Source organism: Cryptomeria japonica, chromosome 2 (assembly GCF_030272615.1).
Source record: "Cryptomeria japonica chromosome 2, Sugi_1.0, whole genome shotgun sequence".
In the NCBI taxonomy this organism is placed as follows: Eukaryota; Viridiplantae; Streptophyta; class Pinopsida; order Cupressales; family Cupressaceae; genus Cryptomeria; species Cryptomeria japonica.
In genome coordinates, this window is record NC_081406.1 from 132,735,312 (window position 1) to 132,754,897 (window position 19,586).

Below are 19,586 nucleotides of genomic sequence, written 5' to 3' on the forward strand. Positions count from 1 at the left end.
TTCATGGCGAAAAGTGAAGCATTTGGGCCTGGAGGACAAAAATTGCTCCTGTCCCTCATTGAAGGACCGGAGCTTGAAATCCAAAATTTCCTTGTCCTTGAAAGATTTGAACGATTTGACGACTTGAGGAGAACCAAGGAAGTGCTTTTTACCAGTTGAATATAATTTGAAGGCACAAACATGAGGAAAAATAGACCAAAATGCAAAATCGCTCCTGTCCCTTAGTCAGGGACCAGGGCGAAATCCATTGTAGCTCCCGTCCCTCTCCCAGGGACCAGAGCGAAATTCTTCATGAGGCATGTTTTGGGCAAAAAGCAAGCAAGTTTTAGGTTTGAGGCAAGCAAAGACGGTGTTACGGATTCGTTGAAGACAAAATTGAAGATTGCAAGACACCTGATGAACTCCAAACTGGCCTAGGCGCTCCTATCCCTCAGTCAGGGACTAGAGCGATTTTTGCCTTAGACAAATTTCTTGCCAAGTTAGAATGAATTCCAAGCCATGGATGAATGAAAGGATACACAACAAAGCCGTTGAAGATAATTTTTGAAGGTGGCAAAGTGTAGTTGAGCTTGAAAGTACAAATTCGCTCCTGTCCCTCAGCCAGGGACCAGGGCGATATCTTAGTTATCTTGCCTTCATCCCAAGTTTTAGACCACTCCAAGTCCGGATACGTGGAGGCAAGGACATTTTTGAGGTATCTCGATGGTAAACAAAGTCACAAAGACCGCCAAATTGAAGGATTTGCACCAAATATCCCAGTTCGCTCCTGTCCCTCAGGCAGGAACCAGAGCGAAATTTTCATAAGGGCCTAGATTTTGAAGGTTTAACAAGTATCAAGTGTCCAAGGGGATCAAAGGGACCTCATTCTACATTATGAAAGTAATTACAAGTTGATGGAAGCAAGCATGAGCCCAGGACATTGAAGTTCGCTCCTGTCCCTCAGGCAGGGACCAGAGCGATATTCACCATAATTGCCAATTCATGCAAAAATCATGCCAAGTCAGGATTATACGAAGTTGCAAAGTATCAAAGGTGTCTTAAGAAAACGATATGTAAAGGTTTCAAACGTCAAAGGGTCATCAATTGAACCAAGGGACCTATATCGCTCCTATCCCTCAGTCAGGGACCAGGGCAATATTAGCTAAATCACTCATTTTCCTTCAAGATCACGTCAAAGTCAAGGTTCGCAAGATCAAGGATATCATTTGCAAGGTGACGAACAAGGAGTAAAGCTTGAGAGATAGCAAATGTTGGCCAGAGCATGAAGTTCGCTCCTGTCCCTCACCAAGGGACCAGGGCGATATCCACCTTAGAGGGCATTCATCCACCAAATCAAGACGATCAAGCTCGAGTTTTTTGGCAAACATGCCAGTCTCAACGTGAGGATGGAGGTTTTGAACATAAAAGGCAAGAGAATCAAGACTAAACATCAAATTCGCTCCTGTCCCTTAGTCAGGGACCAGAGCGATAGGTTTGTGTCCTTACCTCTTCCAAATTTGGTGCTAAAACATTCTTTAGATTTTATTAAATGCTAGGAAAAAATCGATAAATTTGAAATCCAATTAAAGTTAGCATTTAACATTAGCGCATGGGCCTTTATTAATTAATTTTTGCCTTTTAAAAATCGAGTTTATTTAAAATTATAGGCATTAAATTAATTAATTATAAATAAAAATGGGGCGCTTGATTTAAAATTTGTTTCATTTTACAAGGGTCGGCCTTTAAGTTTATTTTAAATTTGCCTTATTCACCAAAGTCGGCCTAGGGTAAATATGAAGGTGAGCGCCTATAAAGGAGGAGTAGTTTATTTCATTTTCACATCATCATTTATCATCTTTTCATATGCGATTTGGAGTATACAAAGGAAGTGCGAAATTATCATTCAAGAGGAGGTGCGAATTGTGTTCAAGGTGCGAGTCTTATCAATAGGAAGGCACAAGCATTATAAAAGGAGTTCGAGTTTCAAGTTAGGCGAACTTGCCAAGGACATTGAAGAACACATCAAAGACTCCAAGGGTGGCGAATTGATAAAGAGGACGTTCCTTATCCTTGAAGATCACGTTGAAGGCTTCTAACGTTAATTTTGCCTAGGCAAATTCCTCATTTTGCATTCTAGTGTTAGCTCTCAAGAGAGGTATGGCGATATGGATTTATTGTTTTGATTTTGAACGTTGATCGTCATAGCTTAAATTTTGAATTTTGAATTGTAATAGCTCAATCGTTTTTTAGGAAATAATAACTCAAGGATTTATTATGAAGTTTCCTGAATTTAATCTCTAATCTAGTTATTCATTGCAAAATCATGTTACTAATTTTGAAATGTTGTGTAGGCATCAAATGGAGATCTCATCAAGGAAAATCAAGCCGGATCAAGGACGGTCTTCGCCGGGACGATCAAGCAAGGACAAGGGCGACCTCTTCCAAATCCAGTATTACAAGGCAAGGTACATCAATCGTCTTGCACATCAAGGACAAAAGGAGTTAGAACAAGAGTTAATTAAAGATAGCCTCTCAACGACATCAAACTGAATATCTAGCAAGCTACAAGTGTCAGATGAGGTGGCATCCCAGTCATCACTCCTCCAGTCAGTGTGGTCCACCTCAGCATGTCCAGATTCAATGTACCTAACTCATGGAAGGTGGCACAAACTCCGATGTACCTACCCCGGCTACCATTGGTCGATTTTTCTAGAGAGGACATGTGTCCAAGCAATACAATTTTATCATTGGTCAAGCATTAAATGTTATGTAATGGTTGTAACAAACCCTAATTAGGGTTTTCATTGTTGAATCTTGGCCATTGATCTTGAATTGATCTAAGCCATCAAATTGTATTGTGGGCACTATATAAGCCCTGACATTTCATTTTGTAAAAGGATTAGAGAGAGTTGTAAATAATAGAAAGCAGTTAGGAGATCGAGAGTAGTTAGAAATTGATAGAATAGTAATTAGAGTAGAATAGGAGGACAAGGCAAGAAATTGTTGCCATTGATTGTAAACAAACTCCATTTTCATTGAAGTAATGGTGAAGTGTGTCGTTTCTTGCAATTTGCATGGTTTCTTGTTGAGTCTTCAATCCTAGATGGTAGATGATTAGATGAATGGAGGAAATGGGATTGATTAATGGTGGAATTCGTATATCCATACTACTAGCAGTTTGTTGATTGCAGACTTGCCTTGTGTAGTCAACTGGAATCATTCAGCTTAAGCTCAATTTCAATTTGTCGCTTCTTCATTGATATGCATCAACTTGATGGTGTCTATGCCTGCGGTGATGATTTGAACATCATAAAGCTTCCCTTAGAAGATCGCACTAGCCTTGTGGAGATGGTCCATTGATGTCAAAACAAGACCTAGTTAGAGTTTCATCAAAAAATCAAATCATTGCTCCTACATTCTTAGTATTAGGATTAGATCTTCTCTTCGCCCTCATCCTTTTTCCATTTTTTCAAATCTAAGCCAGTAAGAGCCTGTGTTCCAGCAAAGCAGATCGGAAGTTCAATCATCAGATGTAAGTCCCCTTGTGATTCCAGCAAATCACATCATACCACTGGAGCTTATCCACACGTAGAGACCCTACATACAGGAACCTTGAAGTCATCCTGATTGATCCTTTTTCGCGATATCTTCATCAATCAGAGGCTTTACTCAAGAGAGGATAAGGTACCTTTAGGTATTTTATTCTGTGTTTGATAGTGTACAAAATACACCTCAACACTATCATGAACCGAAAATTGGTTACCATGTTCATAATGGATTCCTTGGGCCAGAAACTGGAAATGGTGACTTTGGGATGTTTCTGTTCGGTGGTGTTGATGTAGGATTTATACAGCACAGTTAATGTAACAAGTTCCTCTTGTTTGAGGAATCCTAGTTTCCAGTGTATGAATTGCTGGATCACCATCCTAAGACTGAGTTACTCAGAACAGAAGCCAAACCAAAACTTAAAAGAAATTAAAACAAACGAAATGCCAATACTCAATTATAATACATTTTCATACTTGATTTAAAAATCAAACTGAAAACAGAAATAGGGATAAGAAGGAAGAAAGATTCGATCCATGGATGATATTCTTAATTGTGGGATTTCCTTTCAGATCTCATGAACTGTAACTCACATAAGTAATAGAAATCAAATAGAAGAAATGATGCTAAGCCCAAATGAATATTAGATCAATTATTGTTAAATGGTTTTAAAGTCAAGTGAAAATGAATTTTCTAACACTTGCTGTAGTATAATTTTGATAAACATGCAAAAACCCATCTATTTCAAAGTTCAAACTAAACAACAGTATAAATTCAGCAAATTTGAGAGGCTGGGAAGCATTGCCATGCACATGTTTTCAATCCAAAAGTTGACATTTCAAATAACTGTTTTTTATCTCCTAAAATTGTAGAAATTTTAACCGAGTCTTTGCAAAGTGAAATTGCTGCCCCCCGTCCCTGCCCCCTTACAATTGAGGTATAAATCATAGAAATAAATATTCTAGGTGGGTACATCCTCACCAACTGCATCAAATGACTAAAATTAGAAGAAACTGTAATGATTACTACAGCAGAAAAATTGCCAGCTGCTAAGCTCCTGTCCCATCAGCACTTGGCACTGTTGCATATCCAAATTGATTTGAGTTGGATCAATTATCAAGTGCCTGTCTATATTCTGTTGGCTCCTTTTAAATTGCTTGATATTCATTGAGAAATACTTCAAACCTAGCCTTTTGAATAATACATGGAGGTTTGACCTAGCCAAATTTATTGTGCCAAGTTGCATTCTTGAATGAATACCAATTAGGCTGCCTATGCAAGCATTATGATCCAAATAACAGGGAGGTTAAGGGTACTAATAAAAGAGTTATATTCACAATTAATAAAGAGTTGGTTAGAACCACCTTCAATTTGAATCTACAGGCAAGTCATTAAATATGCCTTGTACAGTTATCCCTAAGAGCTAGGTTACCTGGGTCCGCCTGGGTTCGACTGGGTTCAACCCCGGGTTCGACTGGGTTCGACCAGGGTCGAACCACCTCTAGGTTTTTCGAACCCTAGTCGAACCCAGTTCAAACCGGACCCATACCAGGCCCTTGGGCCAGAAACTGGAAATGGTGACTTTGGGATGTTTCTGTTCGGTGGTGTTGATGTAGGATTTATACAGCACAGTTAATGTAACAAGTTCCTCTTGTTTGAGGAATCCTAGTTTCCAGTGTATGAATTGCTGGATCACCATCCTAAGACTGAGTTACTCAGAACAGAAGCCAAACCAAAACTTAAAAGAAATTAAAACAAACGAAATGCCAATACTCAATTATAATACATTTTCATACTTGATTTAAAAATCAAACTGAAAACAGAAATAGGGATAAGAAGGAAGAAAGATTCGATCCATGGATGATATTCTTAATTGTGGGATTTCCTTTCAGATCTCATGAACTGTAACTCACATAAGTAATAGAAATCAAATAGAAGAAATGATGCTAAGCCCAAATGAATATTAGATCAATTATTGTTAAATGGTTTTAAAGTCAAGTGAAAATGAATTTTCTAACACTTGCTGTAGTATAATTTTGATAAACATGCAAAAACCCATCTATTTCAAAGTTCAAACTAAACAACAGTATAAATTCAGCAAATTTGAGAGGCTGGGAAGCATTGCCATGCACATGTTTTCAATCCAAAAGTTGACATTTCAAATAACTGTTTTTTATCTCCTAAAATTGTAGAAATTTTAACCGAGTCTTTGCAAAGTGAAATTGCTGCCCCCCGTCCCTGCCCCCTTACAATTGAGGTATAAATCATAGAAATAAATATTCTAGGTGGGTACATCCTCACCAACTGCATCAAATGACTAAAATTAGAAGAAACTGTAATGATTACTACAGCAGAAAAATTGCCAGCTGCTAAGCTCCTGTCCCATCAGCACTTGGCACTGTTGCATATCCAAATTGATTTGAGTTGGATCAATTATCAAGTGCCTGTCTATATTCTGTTGGCTCCTTTTAAATTGCTTGATATTCATTGAGAAATACTTCAAACCTAGCCTTTTGAATAATACATGGAGGTTTGACCTAGCCAAATTTATTGTGCCAAGTTGCATTCTTGAATGAATACCAATTAGGCTGCCTATGCAAGCATTATGATCCAAATAACAGGGAGGTTAAGGGTACTAATAAAAGAGTTATATTCACAATTAATAAAGAGTTGGTTAGAACCACCTTCAATTTGAATCTACAGGCAAGTCATTAAATATGCCTTGTACAGTTATCCCTAAGAGCTAGGTTACCTGGGTCCGCCTGGGTTCGACTGGGTTCAACCCCGGGTTCGACTGGGTTCGACCAGGGTCGAACCACCTCTAGGTTTTTCGAACCCTAGTCGAACCCAGTTCAAACCGGACCCATACCAGGCCCTTGGGCCAGAAACTGGAAATGGTGACTTTGGGATGTTTCTGTTCGGTGGTGTTGATGTAGGATTTATACAGCACAGTTAATGTAACAAGTTCCTCTTGTTTGAGGAATCCTAGTTTCCAGTGTATGAATTGCTGGATCACCATCCTAAGACTGAGTTACTCAGAACAGAAGCCAAACCAAAACTTAAAAGAAATTAAAACAAACGAAATGCCAATACTCAATTATAATACATTTTCATACTTGATTTAAAAATCAAACTGAAAACAGAAATAGGGATAAGAAGGAAGAAAGATTCGATCCATGGATGATATTCTTAATTGTGGGATTTCCTTTCAGATCTCATGAACTGTAACTCACATAAGTAATAGAAATCAAATAGAAGAAATGATGCTAAGCCCAAATGAATATTAGATCAATTATTGTTAAATGGTTTTAAAGTCAAGTGAAAATGAATTTTCTAACACTTGCTGTAGTATAATTTTGATAAACATGCAAAAACCCATCTATTTCAAAGTTCAAACTAAACAACAGTATAAATTCAGCAAATTTGAGAGGCTGGGAAGCATTGCCATGCACATGTTTTCAATCCAAAAGTTGACATTTCAAATAACTGTTTTTTATCTCCTAAAATTGTAGAAATTTTAACCGAGTCTTTGCAAAGTGAAATTGCTGCCCCCCGTCCCTGCCCCCTTACAATTGAGGTATAAATCATAGAAATAAATATTCTAGGTGGGTACATCCTCACCAACTGCATCAAATGACTAAAATTAGAAGAAACTGTAATGATTACTACAGCAGAAAAATTGCCAGCTGCTAAGCTCCTGTCCCATCAGCACTTGGCACTGTTGCATATCCAAATTGATTTGAGTTGGATCAATTATCAAGTGCCTGTCTATATTCTGTTGGCTCCTTTTAAATTGCTTGATATTCATTGAGAAATACTTCAAACCTAGCCTTTTGAATAATACATGGAGGTTTGACCTAGCCAAATTTATTGTGCCAAGTTGCATTCTTGAATGAATACCAATTAGGCTGCCTATGCAAGCATTATGATCCAAATAACAGGGAGGTTAAGGGTACTAATAAAAGAGTTATATTCACAATTAATAAAGAGTTGGTTAGAACCACCTTCAATTTGAATCTACAGGCAAGTCATTAAATATGCCTTGTACAGTTATCCCTAAGAGCTAGGTTACCGGGTTCGCCTCTGGGCCCCCCTGGTATGGGTCCGGTTTGAACTGGGTTCGACTAGGGTTCGAAAAACCTAGAGGTGGTTCGACCCTGGTCGAACCCAGTCGAACCCGGGGTTGAACCCAGTCGAACCCAGGCGGACCCAGGTCGAACCCAGCAGTGTTTATCTTGACAGCTATATGTGTGTGGTCTGGAGCTGTCGATTCCTTGTGTTTATTCTTGTGCTTCGTTTCTTTTTGGCAGCCGTTATATTTGGCACATATTAAATGGCGCATATTCCAAGTAATATGCGTTATTCTTTTGTGGCTGTGAGTTTGTTCGATGATTTTTTTTGTCAGAAATGTTCTTTCCAGCGCCAATTTCTGCTTTATGCGTTTCTTTTTGAAACAATTTTGCGCTGCAGTTTCTTTTGTCTGTCAGAGCTAATGCGTCATTTGTTGGAAAATGATTTCTCTTTTCTACAGAAAAACCCGTATATGCCAAGGTAGGGGTGTCGTGTTGGTTTTGGAAAAGAAAGTCACTTTTGGATGATCCATTTGATGATTAAACTTTAAGTTTATATTGTTGAAAGTTGAAACAATGATACTTGAATATTTTGTCATTTTGATATTAAACTCTAAGTTGCCAGATTCTGTAAAAATTCCCACGGGTCCTGGTTCGGTTCGCACCAAATACTGGTCCGTTACAAATTCTCCCCAAATTCTCTCAGAGGAACCCTGGCCGAATTTTGGCGTATTTGGAACAAATTTCAGTTCCAGCGGCAGAACCCGGGAAGAATTTGGGTGAAAAAGACATTTTTTTAACTTTTTAAAATTTTTTTTTGCCTGATTAGTCTATTCGACCCTCCAACCCTAAATTAGACCACTAAAAAGGTCAAATAGGTAAAACCTTTCTCATTTGTGTATTTGTGAATGAAAAAGAAAACTCGTTGGCTCCATTTCTAAACTTTCTTGTTTGCTTGCCATAGCTGAAGGAGTGTTGAAGGGTGATAGTTGCATGCTTTGAGCTGGTTTGTGAGTTATTCCTACGTAGTTGCAAGTGTTGAGAACTCCTCAAAGACATTGAAGAGGAAGATTTCACCAAAAGAGGTAGGTTTTTGTTGATTTTTTTTGTTTTTTAAATTTTTCTTTACATTGTTTTGCAAAATGAAATGATTTCTCTAGTTCTACTTTTATTTTATTTTTTCATTTTGGTTTGTGGATTTGTATGTTGTTTAATGTTTATAGATTCAACATTCATAGAATGGCAAGTGCTTCTAGCACTGGGAACTCCCGGTTTAGAACAGAGCTAGGCTCTCCACTATGGAAATATGTGGAAATGGTTCAGCAACTACCAGGTGGAGGAGGTTTCCTTTGGATTTGTAGGCATTGCAAAGGGGAATATAAAAGCTCTTATAGTAGAGTGAAAGCACATTTGTGCTTTATCCCTCAAAAAGGCATCAAGTTTTGTCCAGGCAAGTCAAAAGTTCCAGGGCAGCCTAGACCTAAAACCTTGCTTGCAAACAATATTGTACTAAAATATATTGAAGAGCAAAGACAAGCAAATGAAGCAGTTGGGAATGCAGTTACTCATACTTTGGAAAGGTCTAGAAGTAAAAAAGCAACAAAGGCCTCTATGTCTTCAACTTCCAATGAACAATTCGTAGAAGGCCATCCGTTCTTGAATCTTCTTGAACAACCAGTGACAAATAAAAGAGCAAAGGGGCCCTTGGAAATGTCATTTCAGAATGAGGCTAGAGACATTGCCGAGGAAGACATAGGTAGATGCATCTATGCAAATGGATTGGCATTTAATTTTGTTCGCTCACAGTATTGGCAAAAAATGGTGAGATCAATTAATGAGGCTCCAAGGGGGTTCAAGGGCCCAGGGTATGAGAAGGTGCGCACCACTTTATTGGACAAAGAGGTGAAAAATGTAGAGAATTCCTTGAAGCCTATTAGGGATTCATGGATTGAAACAGGTGTGTCCATAGTATCAGATGGATGGAAAGATGCAAGAAATCGCCCTTTGGTCAATGTTCTTGCAGTGTCCACCAGAGGTGCAATGTTTTTGAGAGCAGTGGATTGTGAAGGGCAAGTGAAGGACGGTCCATTCATTGCAAACATTCTTTTCCAAGCCATTGAGCAAGTTGGCCCTCAAAATGTTGTTCAAGTGATAACAGACAATGCAAAAAATTGTAGGGCTGCCGGGTTATTGGTTGAGGAGCGTTATAAACACATTTTTTGGACACCTTGTGCTGTCCACTCACTCAACCTAATGCTGCAAAAAATTGGCAATAAAATTGAGTGGATCAAAAAAATGTATGGTGATGCCCAAGAGATCCAAATGTTCATCACGAATCACCATATGTCACAAGCCATATTTAGACAATTCTCGAGATTGGAGCTCTTGAAGGTAAGTTAAATTATTTAAAATTTAAATATGTTTTAGACTTTAGTTTCGTATTTACTATTTAGTAAACTTTCAAAGTTTTTAATTTTAATTTTGATTTATAATTTATTATTGGTTTTGATTTTGAAAAAGGTTGCCGAGACCCGTTTTGCCTCCCAAACTATTGTTTTGAGACGTCTTGTGAAGGTTAAAGAGGCATTGTCTAGAATGGTAACCAGTGCTAATTGGAGCATATGGAGGCAATCTACTGGTACAAGGGGAGCTCCCATTAAGGCAATGATACTAGATGACTCTTGGTGGGATCTTGCTGAGTACCTCCTGAGATTTACGGAGCCCATATTGAGCATGATCCGATACACTGACATGGTAGGCCTTGCTTGGGTGAGGTATATGATGGCATTGACTCCATGATCGAGGATATGAAAACAATCATAAATCAGAAAGAGCAAGATCCTGAAGAAAAATTCTTCAAGGAAATACAAAAAATCATGGTGGAGAGATGGAACAAAATGACTACCCATTTGCATCTCCTTGCCTTTGCATTGAGCCCCAAATACTATAGTCGGGAGGTCCTCAATAAGAGTAGCACTAGAGTTGCCCCATATAGAGATCATGAAGTTGCTATTGGGTACAAGGCAGCCCTTCGTAGACTTTTTCTAGATTCATTACGGGCTGTGGTGAGGGCTGAAGTCATGAGTTTCACAAGCACGGATGATTGCGGTATTGAGGCTCTTGAAGACAAGGCAAATGTTGATGCTCATAAATGGTGGTACTACCATGGAGAAATATACCAGAACTACAACCCATTGCCGTCAAAGTTTTGTCACAAGTAAGCTCTTAACTCTTAAGGTTCTAATTTCTAATTTCTTCATTCTTAAAATTTGTATTCAATGATTCATAGAATCATAACTGATAACTCTTAACTCTGATTTCAAAATTGAAAATCTTGATAGGTTGCTAGTTCATCATCATCCGAGAGGAATTGGAGCACATACTCCTTCATACACTCAATAAAACGCAATAAACTACATTCCAAGAAGGCGGAAGACTTGGTCTATGTGCATTCAAACTTGAGGCTCCTAACACACAAAGACAATAACTACAAACAAGGGGAGGCAAAGCATTGGGATGTTGAACCAGAGCATGTAGAGTTGGATGATTCAATTGCCCGCCTTAATGCACTTGGAGTTGATGATGATAATGATGAGCTACTTAGTGATCATGAGGCTGCTCCCGAGGCTGAGATTGCTAGTACCACTGCCAGTGGCACTGTTTGTGCTTCTAATTTGCCACAGGAGGATGATGATGATATGTTTGATGACTTTTGATGATATTTGATCAGTGATGGCTGATTGTTAATGTTGACATTATTATTTTTTAACATAAACATTGATATGGTGGTGTATTTTGGCATTTTGCTATGTTATTTGCCATTTGGACTAAAAGTCTACAACATTAATATATATGGTGGTGTATTTTGCTATTTATTTGCTGCTGCATATATGTATATATTTTTATTTTTTTGTTTCTATATGTTTTTGTACGGACGAACCCAAAGCGAACCCGAACCCACCCCCCCCAAAAAATGAACGAATTTGCGAACCAAAATCTCGAACCAGAATCCGAACCAGAATCCGAACCGGCAACTTAGATTAAACTTGATGTATATGATGCTAGTATGGTATGATCATGATGCTATGATTACAAGTTTATATTTGTTTTGTTGTTTATATGATGCTATGTGACATGCAAATTTTAATTCATGCTTATAGGCTTCACAAATATCGATATATATATATATATATATATATATATATATATATATATATATATATATATATATATAATTTACATGTTTTTGTATTAACGAACCCAAACGAACCCAAACCCCTTTTCAAAATTTTGCCATACTGGCGTACTGGGTTCTTCGAACCTGAACCGGTGCCCGAACCCAAACCAGTAACTTAGCCTAAGAGTATCACTAGGACATGCATATCAATAGAGTGATATGACTTCCGGATCATAGGTGAAGAGCAAATAAGAATACAAGGCCATTGGAGACTATTCAAAAAGATGAATTGGAGCCTTTTTATTTAGATAAATTTGAGGGCTACTTCAGGCTGACGTTTTCAGCACCTTGCCAAGTGCTAGGCATCAAATACAAGAAGCAAATTCAAACAGGTTTGGTGATGGTAGTGACCAATGTCCAAATTTCTCATGTGAATATGTTATTTGATAATGGTTTACTTATGGCAGAACTTGTGCATAAAAAAATGGTAAATTTCAAAAGAAGTGAAGCTTCTTGCAGCTTCAGATGGTATTTTGTATTATGCCATATTTTGCTGCACGTATTTTTTGGAGAATGGGAGGATGCATTAGGTGTGCGACTTGTTCTAGATTAAGTAACTCAAGGACATATACTGCTGAAATAGATGAGGGCTGTGCACGTGGATATCCATTGCTCTAGTGCTAACTGTTGCAATTTTGAGGATTTCTTTGTTGCTTTTGTTTTGAATAAGCTTGGGCATGAGAGGAAGAGAATAACATAAAACTTTACCAAATTCCTCTCACCCTTGCATTTGTTCCAAGAATTACATTGTGTCACAATTGGGGTGATTGTTTTCTTAATGATAACTGCACAGTTATAAGGGTGTCTTCTGCTACAATGGCACTATGTCTGATAGAGCTGCTATCTTGGAAATAGTATGGCAAATGCACGATGTTGATAAGTGTTAATGTAATAGCATTGTTCAGTATCCTTCTGGCCGACATAGAGAACTAAATTATCTAATTGGCCTATCGGCCTTAGACAATTTAGTCATAGCAATTTGCTAATGTGTCAATTATGTGTGTTACGTCTAATCCACCACCCTTGGATTATAAGAAGTATTGAGATATAAACTTTCTCTAACAAAAAGTCGTGTTAATTAAATATATGCGAAAAGATATGATTGTTAATAAGGAGCCAACTCTTGAAGGAAGACGTGCTGGTTGACATATCCAAATGTGTGGGTATATAGTTTGGTTCTTCTTCTCCTCCAAAGACATATCGAATCATCATCATAGCAATCGACTGTTCTCCATCTTCAGCCATTCACTTCTGCAGATCGTGCTCCTTCTCTGGCAGATCGAAGCGCATTCATTCTACAGCAGTTAACTCAGCAGTCCATTAATATTCATCTACAGCAGTTGGTGAATTAATCAAGGAAGATTGAGTCTTATAGCAGATTGTAGATTGTTATCATTCATATACAGCTTCTAGACTGAAGCCAATTCATTGTAAAGACATCTATTATATTGATAATACAATAAGGAACATTATTGCTGGGTTTTTCACCTTCGAGAGGAAGGTTTTCCCAGGATATTCACTGTGCATTTTTTGTGAATTTTCTATTTAAGCTGATCATATAAATTTAACATGGTATCAGAGCCACAGTGAAAGAAAATCGTGATCAGATTCTCTACAACTTCTAAGTTTTCTCTCCTCTCTCTCTCTCTCTCTCCATTGAGTAGTTTCTCTAAGTCTTGAAAATGGTGAACGGTCTTAAAGTCGAAGATAGGCTTGAAGGTGCATCTAACTTCACCTCATGGAAGTTTAGAGTGCTCATTACACTTGAAGAAAATGATCTTCTTCAATTCATGGAGGAAAAGGATTTATCCGAACTTGAAGATCATGAGGAGAAGCTTTAATTCAAGAAAAATGCCATCAAAGCAAAGAAGATATTAATCGACTCCGTGAGGGATCACTTGGTGCCTCATCTCCAAGATGACAAATGCGAGAGATATGTTCAAAACCTTGGAAGATTTATATGAAATTAACAACGTAAGTAGGGCTCTTGCCTTGAGGCAGCAACTCCACTAAGTGAAGATGGCAAAGGGAGATTCGGTCATCACCTACTTCATGAAAATTTCAGAATTGAGAGATCAACTAGGCGCAATTGGGGATCAAGTGATTGATAAAGACCTTGTCATGCTAGCCTTGAATGGTCTGCCTCATTCATGGGAGCCATTTATCCAAAGCATAAGTGGAAGATCCAAATTACCTAAGTTTGATCGACTCCGTGCAGATTGTATTCAAGAAGAATCAAGATTGACCGCTAGAGGAATTATCAAGAGCTCTCAAAATGAAAATACACATGTTCTTGCCACTCAATCTACCAAGAAACGTAAGAATTGGAAGAAGGGCAACTTCAAAAGGAATAGAGATTCGAAATCAGATTTTGCACCTGATTCTAGGAAGAGGAAGAAAGATCTCTCTCGCATCCAGTGTTTTAGGTGTGACAAGTTTGGTCACTTTGCAAGGGATTGTTTGACAAGACCTAATCATCAAGGAGCAAACATCAATGAAGTCTCATCTCAAAAGGAGGTTGAAGATAACACCAATGGTTTTCTTTTCATATCAGCATTATCAAGCAATGTTCCTATGAACAGTGATACCTGGTTAATTTGATAGTGGAGCCTCTCGACATATCACCGGTTATCGGGAGCACCTTTCTGATTTAGTGGAAAAAGAGTCAAATTTTCAAGTTATCATTGGAGATGATGCACGCTATTCAGTAAGAGGATTTGGTGCTACATCTCTAAACCTTGAATCTGGAGTTTCTCTACACCTAAGTGATGTGTTGTTCGTGTTGGGGATCAAAAGAAACCTTGTGTCTATTTCAGCCTTGGAGGATAAAGGATATCAAATTGCATTTTCTGAAGGAAGAGTTCTTGCTTGGCCTAAGAACTCCAGCATCAAGACTGCTCGTGTAATCGGAAATCGACATGAGAGTTTGTATAAACTCTTCACTCCTCCAGTACAAGCTCTTCACGATTCTTCCAGTTCCAGCGAACTTTGGCACAAAAGACTTGGACATCTTCACTTCAGGGCTCTTCCATCATTGGAGAAGATGGTAAAAGGCATTCCTAAACTTAATCATGTACATGATGGTACTTGTAAAGGTTGTGTTATGGGTAAAAATATTAAGAGTCCTTTTCATAGCAGTGAAAGTAGGTCTAAAGAAATACTAGATCTTGTACATTCAGATTTATGTGGTCCAATGTCAATTCCATCCCCAAGTGGATGTTTGTATTATGCAACTTTCATAGATGACTACTCTAGGAAGACTTGGATTTATTTCTTAAGGTCTAAAGAGTTTGATGAAGTCCTAGATAGGTTTAAATAGTTTAAAGCTCTTGTAGAAAATTTATCTGGGAAGAAAATTAAAACTTTAAGGTCTGACAATAGAGGTGAGTGCACCTCAGGTAGCTTTCGTAATTTCTGTATTGAGGTAGGGATCAAGAGAGAGTTTTGTGTCCCTTACAACCCTCAACAAAATGGGGTTGCAGAAAGGAAGAACAGATCTATTGTTGAAGCTGCAAAAGCTTTGATTCATGATCAAGACCTTTAGACTTTTCTATGGGCAAAAGCCTCTAGAACAACAGTGTATGTTCAGAACAGATATCCTCATCGGATATTACAAAATATGACCCCTGAAGAAGCCTTTTCAAGGATCAAGCCTGATATCAGTCACTTGATAATCTTTGGTTGTCCTATGTATGTTCATATTCCCAAGGACAAAAGGACCAAGTTAGAACCTTATGGCAAGAGAGGGATATTTGTGGGCTACAGTGAAAGCTCCAAAGCCTACCGTATTTACATCCTTGGTCAGAAGCAAATAGAAGTAAGCAGGGATGTCACATTTGAGGAAGATGTTGCATTCAGGAACTCAAAGGGTTCATGCATGGAGATAGATGATGAGACTCCTCAAGACATGGATGTTGATCATGCTCCTGAGATTCAAAGGGAGTCTACATAACTTGATATGAATGATGATCCAATTGAACCTTTGGATCCCACTGATGGGCATAGAGATATTGTTGTGTCTCGAAAGAGACTTCTTTGGGCAAGAAACACTTTGCGGGAAGCATAACCGTTTGCCGCTCCTAGAGGCACATTCAGAGAAAGTAAAAGACCACAGAGATTCTCTAATTATGTTGCATTGATGTGTAATCTTATTGAGTCTGAACCTTCCAGCGTAGAGGAAGCCTCAAAACAACAGGTTTGGAAAGATGCAATGGATGAGGAATATCAATCCATTCTCAAGAATGATGTGTGGGATATTGTGCCTAGACCGAAAGGGGAGTTTGTTGTATCTTCCAAGTGGTTGTACAAGATTAAGCATGCAAACTACAAGTAGCTCTACAAAATCATTAAAAATAGCAGATAGTAATGAAATCTACAGGCATAGAATGACCGAACAAAAAATGACAGGAAAATTTTTGAGAAGAAGTTTGCACTTTGAGGCACGTGTATATTCAATTTTATGTTCCATAAGAGCACATTCTAACCTTTAAATCCTCCACCTTTGCCTTTCTGTCCTTGTGTTTCTTGCTTGTCAAGATACTGTTCTTAAAATATTTGGGATGCTTCTAGGCATACACTTTTCACACTCCTGCATTTTCTGTTCCCCATATGGCATCCCCTTTCCATGATTTTGCATTTTCCATCTCCTATATAAGGGGGTTTAGTGGAATATATATTGTATATGTGAGTATTCACACACATGGAGACAGACACATTTGATTGGTCCATAAGGGTTTATTGGCTTGCTGGCTCATGTGATACAAATAGGGGGCTGGTCCCCATGCATGCTTAATGTGCACTTTTAGCTGCATTAAGGCAACATGAGCTTTTCAAAAAGTTCCCAGGGGTGATTGAGCCTGGGTTTTTATTGTGATAGTTCTCCTCTACTACTTTGTGTGCTTTGACTTTTTTGTGTGTGCATGCATGTGTAGTGTGTTTTGACTTGTGTACATCCATAATTTTTTTCTAATTATTGCACAAAAAGTTCAACTATTGGAATCTATATTTTCTAAGAAGTAAATTCTTCTCTTCTTTAGGACAGGCATATATGAAAGGGCAAAACAAATCGATTATTGTACGGAAAATCTCTTAAGAAAAGGAAGTTTCTTTCCAGAGTTTTTGCTACTTTTTAGTGCAAGTATTTTTTGAAGTTATTTATTGATTGACATACTCAAATACACACCTATAGTTACATTACATATCCAATGGCCTATATACTGAAAATGGTGTGCTATGCAAAGCAGAGATTTTGAATCTTAATGAATATTATTTGAATTTTTTAATTTTGGGTCAATATTCTTGTTGTTGGGGAAATGCTGTCATATTAAAACTATTCTTTCCATTGAATTTGTTCTGTGCCTAATAAAGTCATTTTGTTTTAATTGTTCAGGTTACTTTCTAATCAGATTATGCTTGGCCACATTCTTTTTTGGTGTTTATCTTTTCATGTCAGAATATAAATATTCTTGTTTGAATGAGCATTGCAAAATTTATATGATAGATAAATATATTCTTCTGAGATTGGATTTTCCTTGTCATTTTCAGCCAGTCCTATTTCTGGTGGAATTTCTTTGGTCTAATTGTTGAATATTGGAAATGGTCAATGCTTTCTTGTGTCTGTTGTCTTATCTTTTTGTGTCCATGTTCTTCCCAGTTACCATGGACAGTTTATTTTATTTTGAGTGCAGACTCAAAATATGATGAATGTATGAACTGACTTAAGTGATATTTAAAAGAAACATTGTTCTAACTGCTAATATTTTTTGCCAGGATTGGCTTTCCATCCTCTTGATGGGATTTTGCAGGCTATTCCCCATGTGATCGTTTTGTTTATAATTCCAGTACACTTTTTTTCTCACGAGTTTCTTCTATTTTGTGAGGGAGTTTGGACAACCAACATCCATGACTGCATACATGGTAAAGTTTGGCCAGTTATGGGGGCTGGTTATCACACTATCCATCATACAACATATCGACACAATTATGGTCACTACACCATTTGGATGGACTGGATGTTTGGAACACTTTGTGATCCAATTCTTGATGCAAAGAACTTGAAGGAAATGTGATGCTTGGCTCTCTTATAAGTGGATGGGAATTGATTGTCTCACTTGGTTGCGTCAATTAAGTATTAAAAATTGAATATAGTATTAAAGGAAAATGATTTGTGACGTACTCAAGTTTTGGTTTCAAATATGCTAATGGTGACTAAAATTCTCCCCCGAGATAAATTTGTATCATGACTCAGGACAATCTAGTGGTGTAGATTTGTACATTTGGCAAAATTTTTGCCCACTTTATTCTGAAAAACATTGCTATTTTTTCTGCTTAAATTTGAAATTAATTTTGTATCATTTTACTATAATATGTATATATACTTATAAAAGTGTCTGCGTGCTTGCATGTATGGGGCTGCATAACAAATGTTGCGACTCATTTGTGAGAAGTTTTTGCCAGGGACTTCCTGTGGGATGATAAATTTAAATTTCCAAATCAATGTCTGAAAATGTTTGAAAGGTAGCCTGAAAGCATAAAAGTTCAGAAGTATTAAGCATATAGAGTAATGTTGCATGAGCTTGGCTAGAAAACCTTATAGAATTTCAACCAGCTATTTTATCATACCTTCAAATTTGGTCTAGTGACAAAGACATTTTCTTTGGTATAGTCATGTCAAAAATAGCTATCTGAATCATTAATCTAAAACAGTGGTACATCTCCCAACGGTTTGTTGGTAGTGGATTATAGCTGCCAAGTGTGTACTGATAGTTAGCTGTACCTTATCCTGTTCCTTTTCCTGGCACAAGTTAGTTTCATTTAGTGAGAATGTCAGCTTTGTTGGGGGCATGTTTCCTATTTAGTGATAGTCAATTGATCTACCTTCTTTATAAATCAGTTTGTTCATATTGTTGTCTATCATACCTTCATTTTTGGTCTCATCACAACAATTAGACATTTTTCCTTGGCATGGTCATGCCAAAAATAGGCATCCAAATCATTAATCTAAAACAGTGGCACATCTTCTAACTGTTTATAGGTAGTGAACTGTAGCTGCTAAGAGTGTACTGATGGTTAGCTGTACCTTCTACTGTTATTTTTTCTGGCACAAGTTAGTTTCATTTAGTGAGAATGTCAGCTTTATTGGGACCATATTTTCTACTTGGTCTTGTTTATATTAGATCGATGTACTTCTTTATAAATCAGTTTGTTCATATTATTGCTTGACTAAGGTCTGCCGACAAGAATAGATGACTCTGGAGTACTAGTTTAGTCTTGTTTACATGGTACAGATCTTGTTATGTTATTGTTTACAGATTCCCATGGGGATCAATCTTTTTAATTAGCTCTTTGGCTAGAGATGACATATACAAAGATTATTACATTACAGGAATTCCTATGATTATATAGGGTTCCATTTGAAACAAGTAATGGTTTTATGGAGGATAGTTTTAGATTCTAACAGATGATCTTAGCCTATCTGTACTTCTATCTCTTTTTCAACTCTGTACCATTACTATTTCATCTGTCTTTAAGTAGTCCTGTTGCTCCATGTGTCACGAGCATTCATGTTCAATAATTGCTTCTGAATACGATTGTGTATGATAAAAAATTGGCATACAGAATCGAATCCAGAAGAAATTATTGAACCATAGCATGGATTGTGGAAATCTGATAGCACTAAATGAGCATTCATGTATACATCTTGTTGGATATGCTAACATGCTCACATCTTACTTGACATGTTTCCTTGTGATGTT

General features: G+C 37.5%; 1 protein-coding gene and 1 pseudogene across 2 annotated transcripts; both read left to right on the forward strand.

The window, feature by feature from the left end:
- Nucleotides 1-18,196, forward strand: part of LOC131073256 (delta(7)-sterol-C5(6)-desaturase-like) — a 34,837-nt pseudogene extending 16,641 nt beyond the window's left edge.
- Nucleotides 6,468-11,621, forward strand: LOC131073255 (uncharacterized). 2 transcript variants are annotated; one of them, XR_009112857.2, is made up of 3 exons: nucleotides 6,468-9,986; nucleotides 10,116-10,812; nucleotides 10,937-11,621. XR_009112857.2 is itself a non-coding variant. In XM_058009662.2 (2 exons), the coding sequence occupies exons 1-2, from the start codon at nucleotides 8,799-8,801 to the stop codon at nucleotides 10,392-10,394; spliced, it is 1,467 nt and encodes a 488-aa protein (XP_057865645.1). In that variant the 5' UTR covers nucleotides 6,468-8,798; the 3' UTR covers nucleotides 10,395-11,621. The 2 variants fall into 2 exon arrangements, 1 of the variants encoding a protein (XP_057865645.1); XM_058009662.2 differs by having other exon boundaries at nucleotides 10,116-11,621.
- Nucleotides 18,197-19,586: the final 1,390 nt, after the last annotated feature.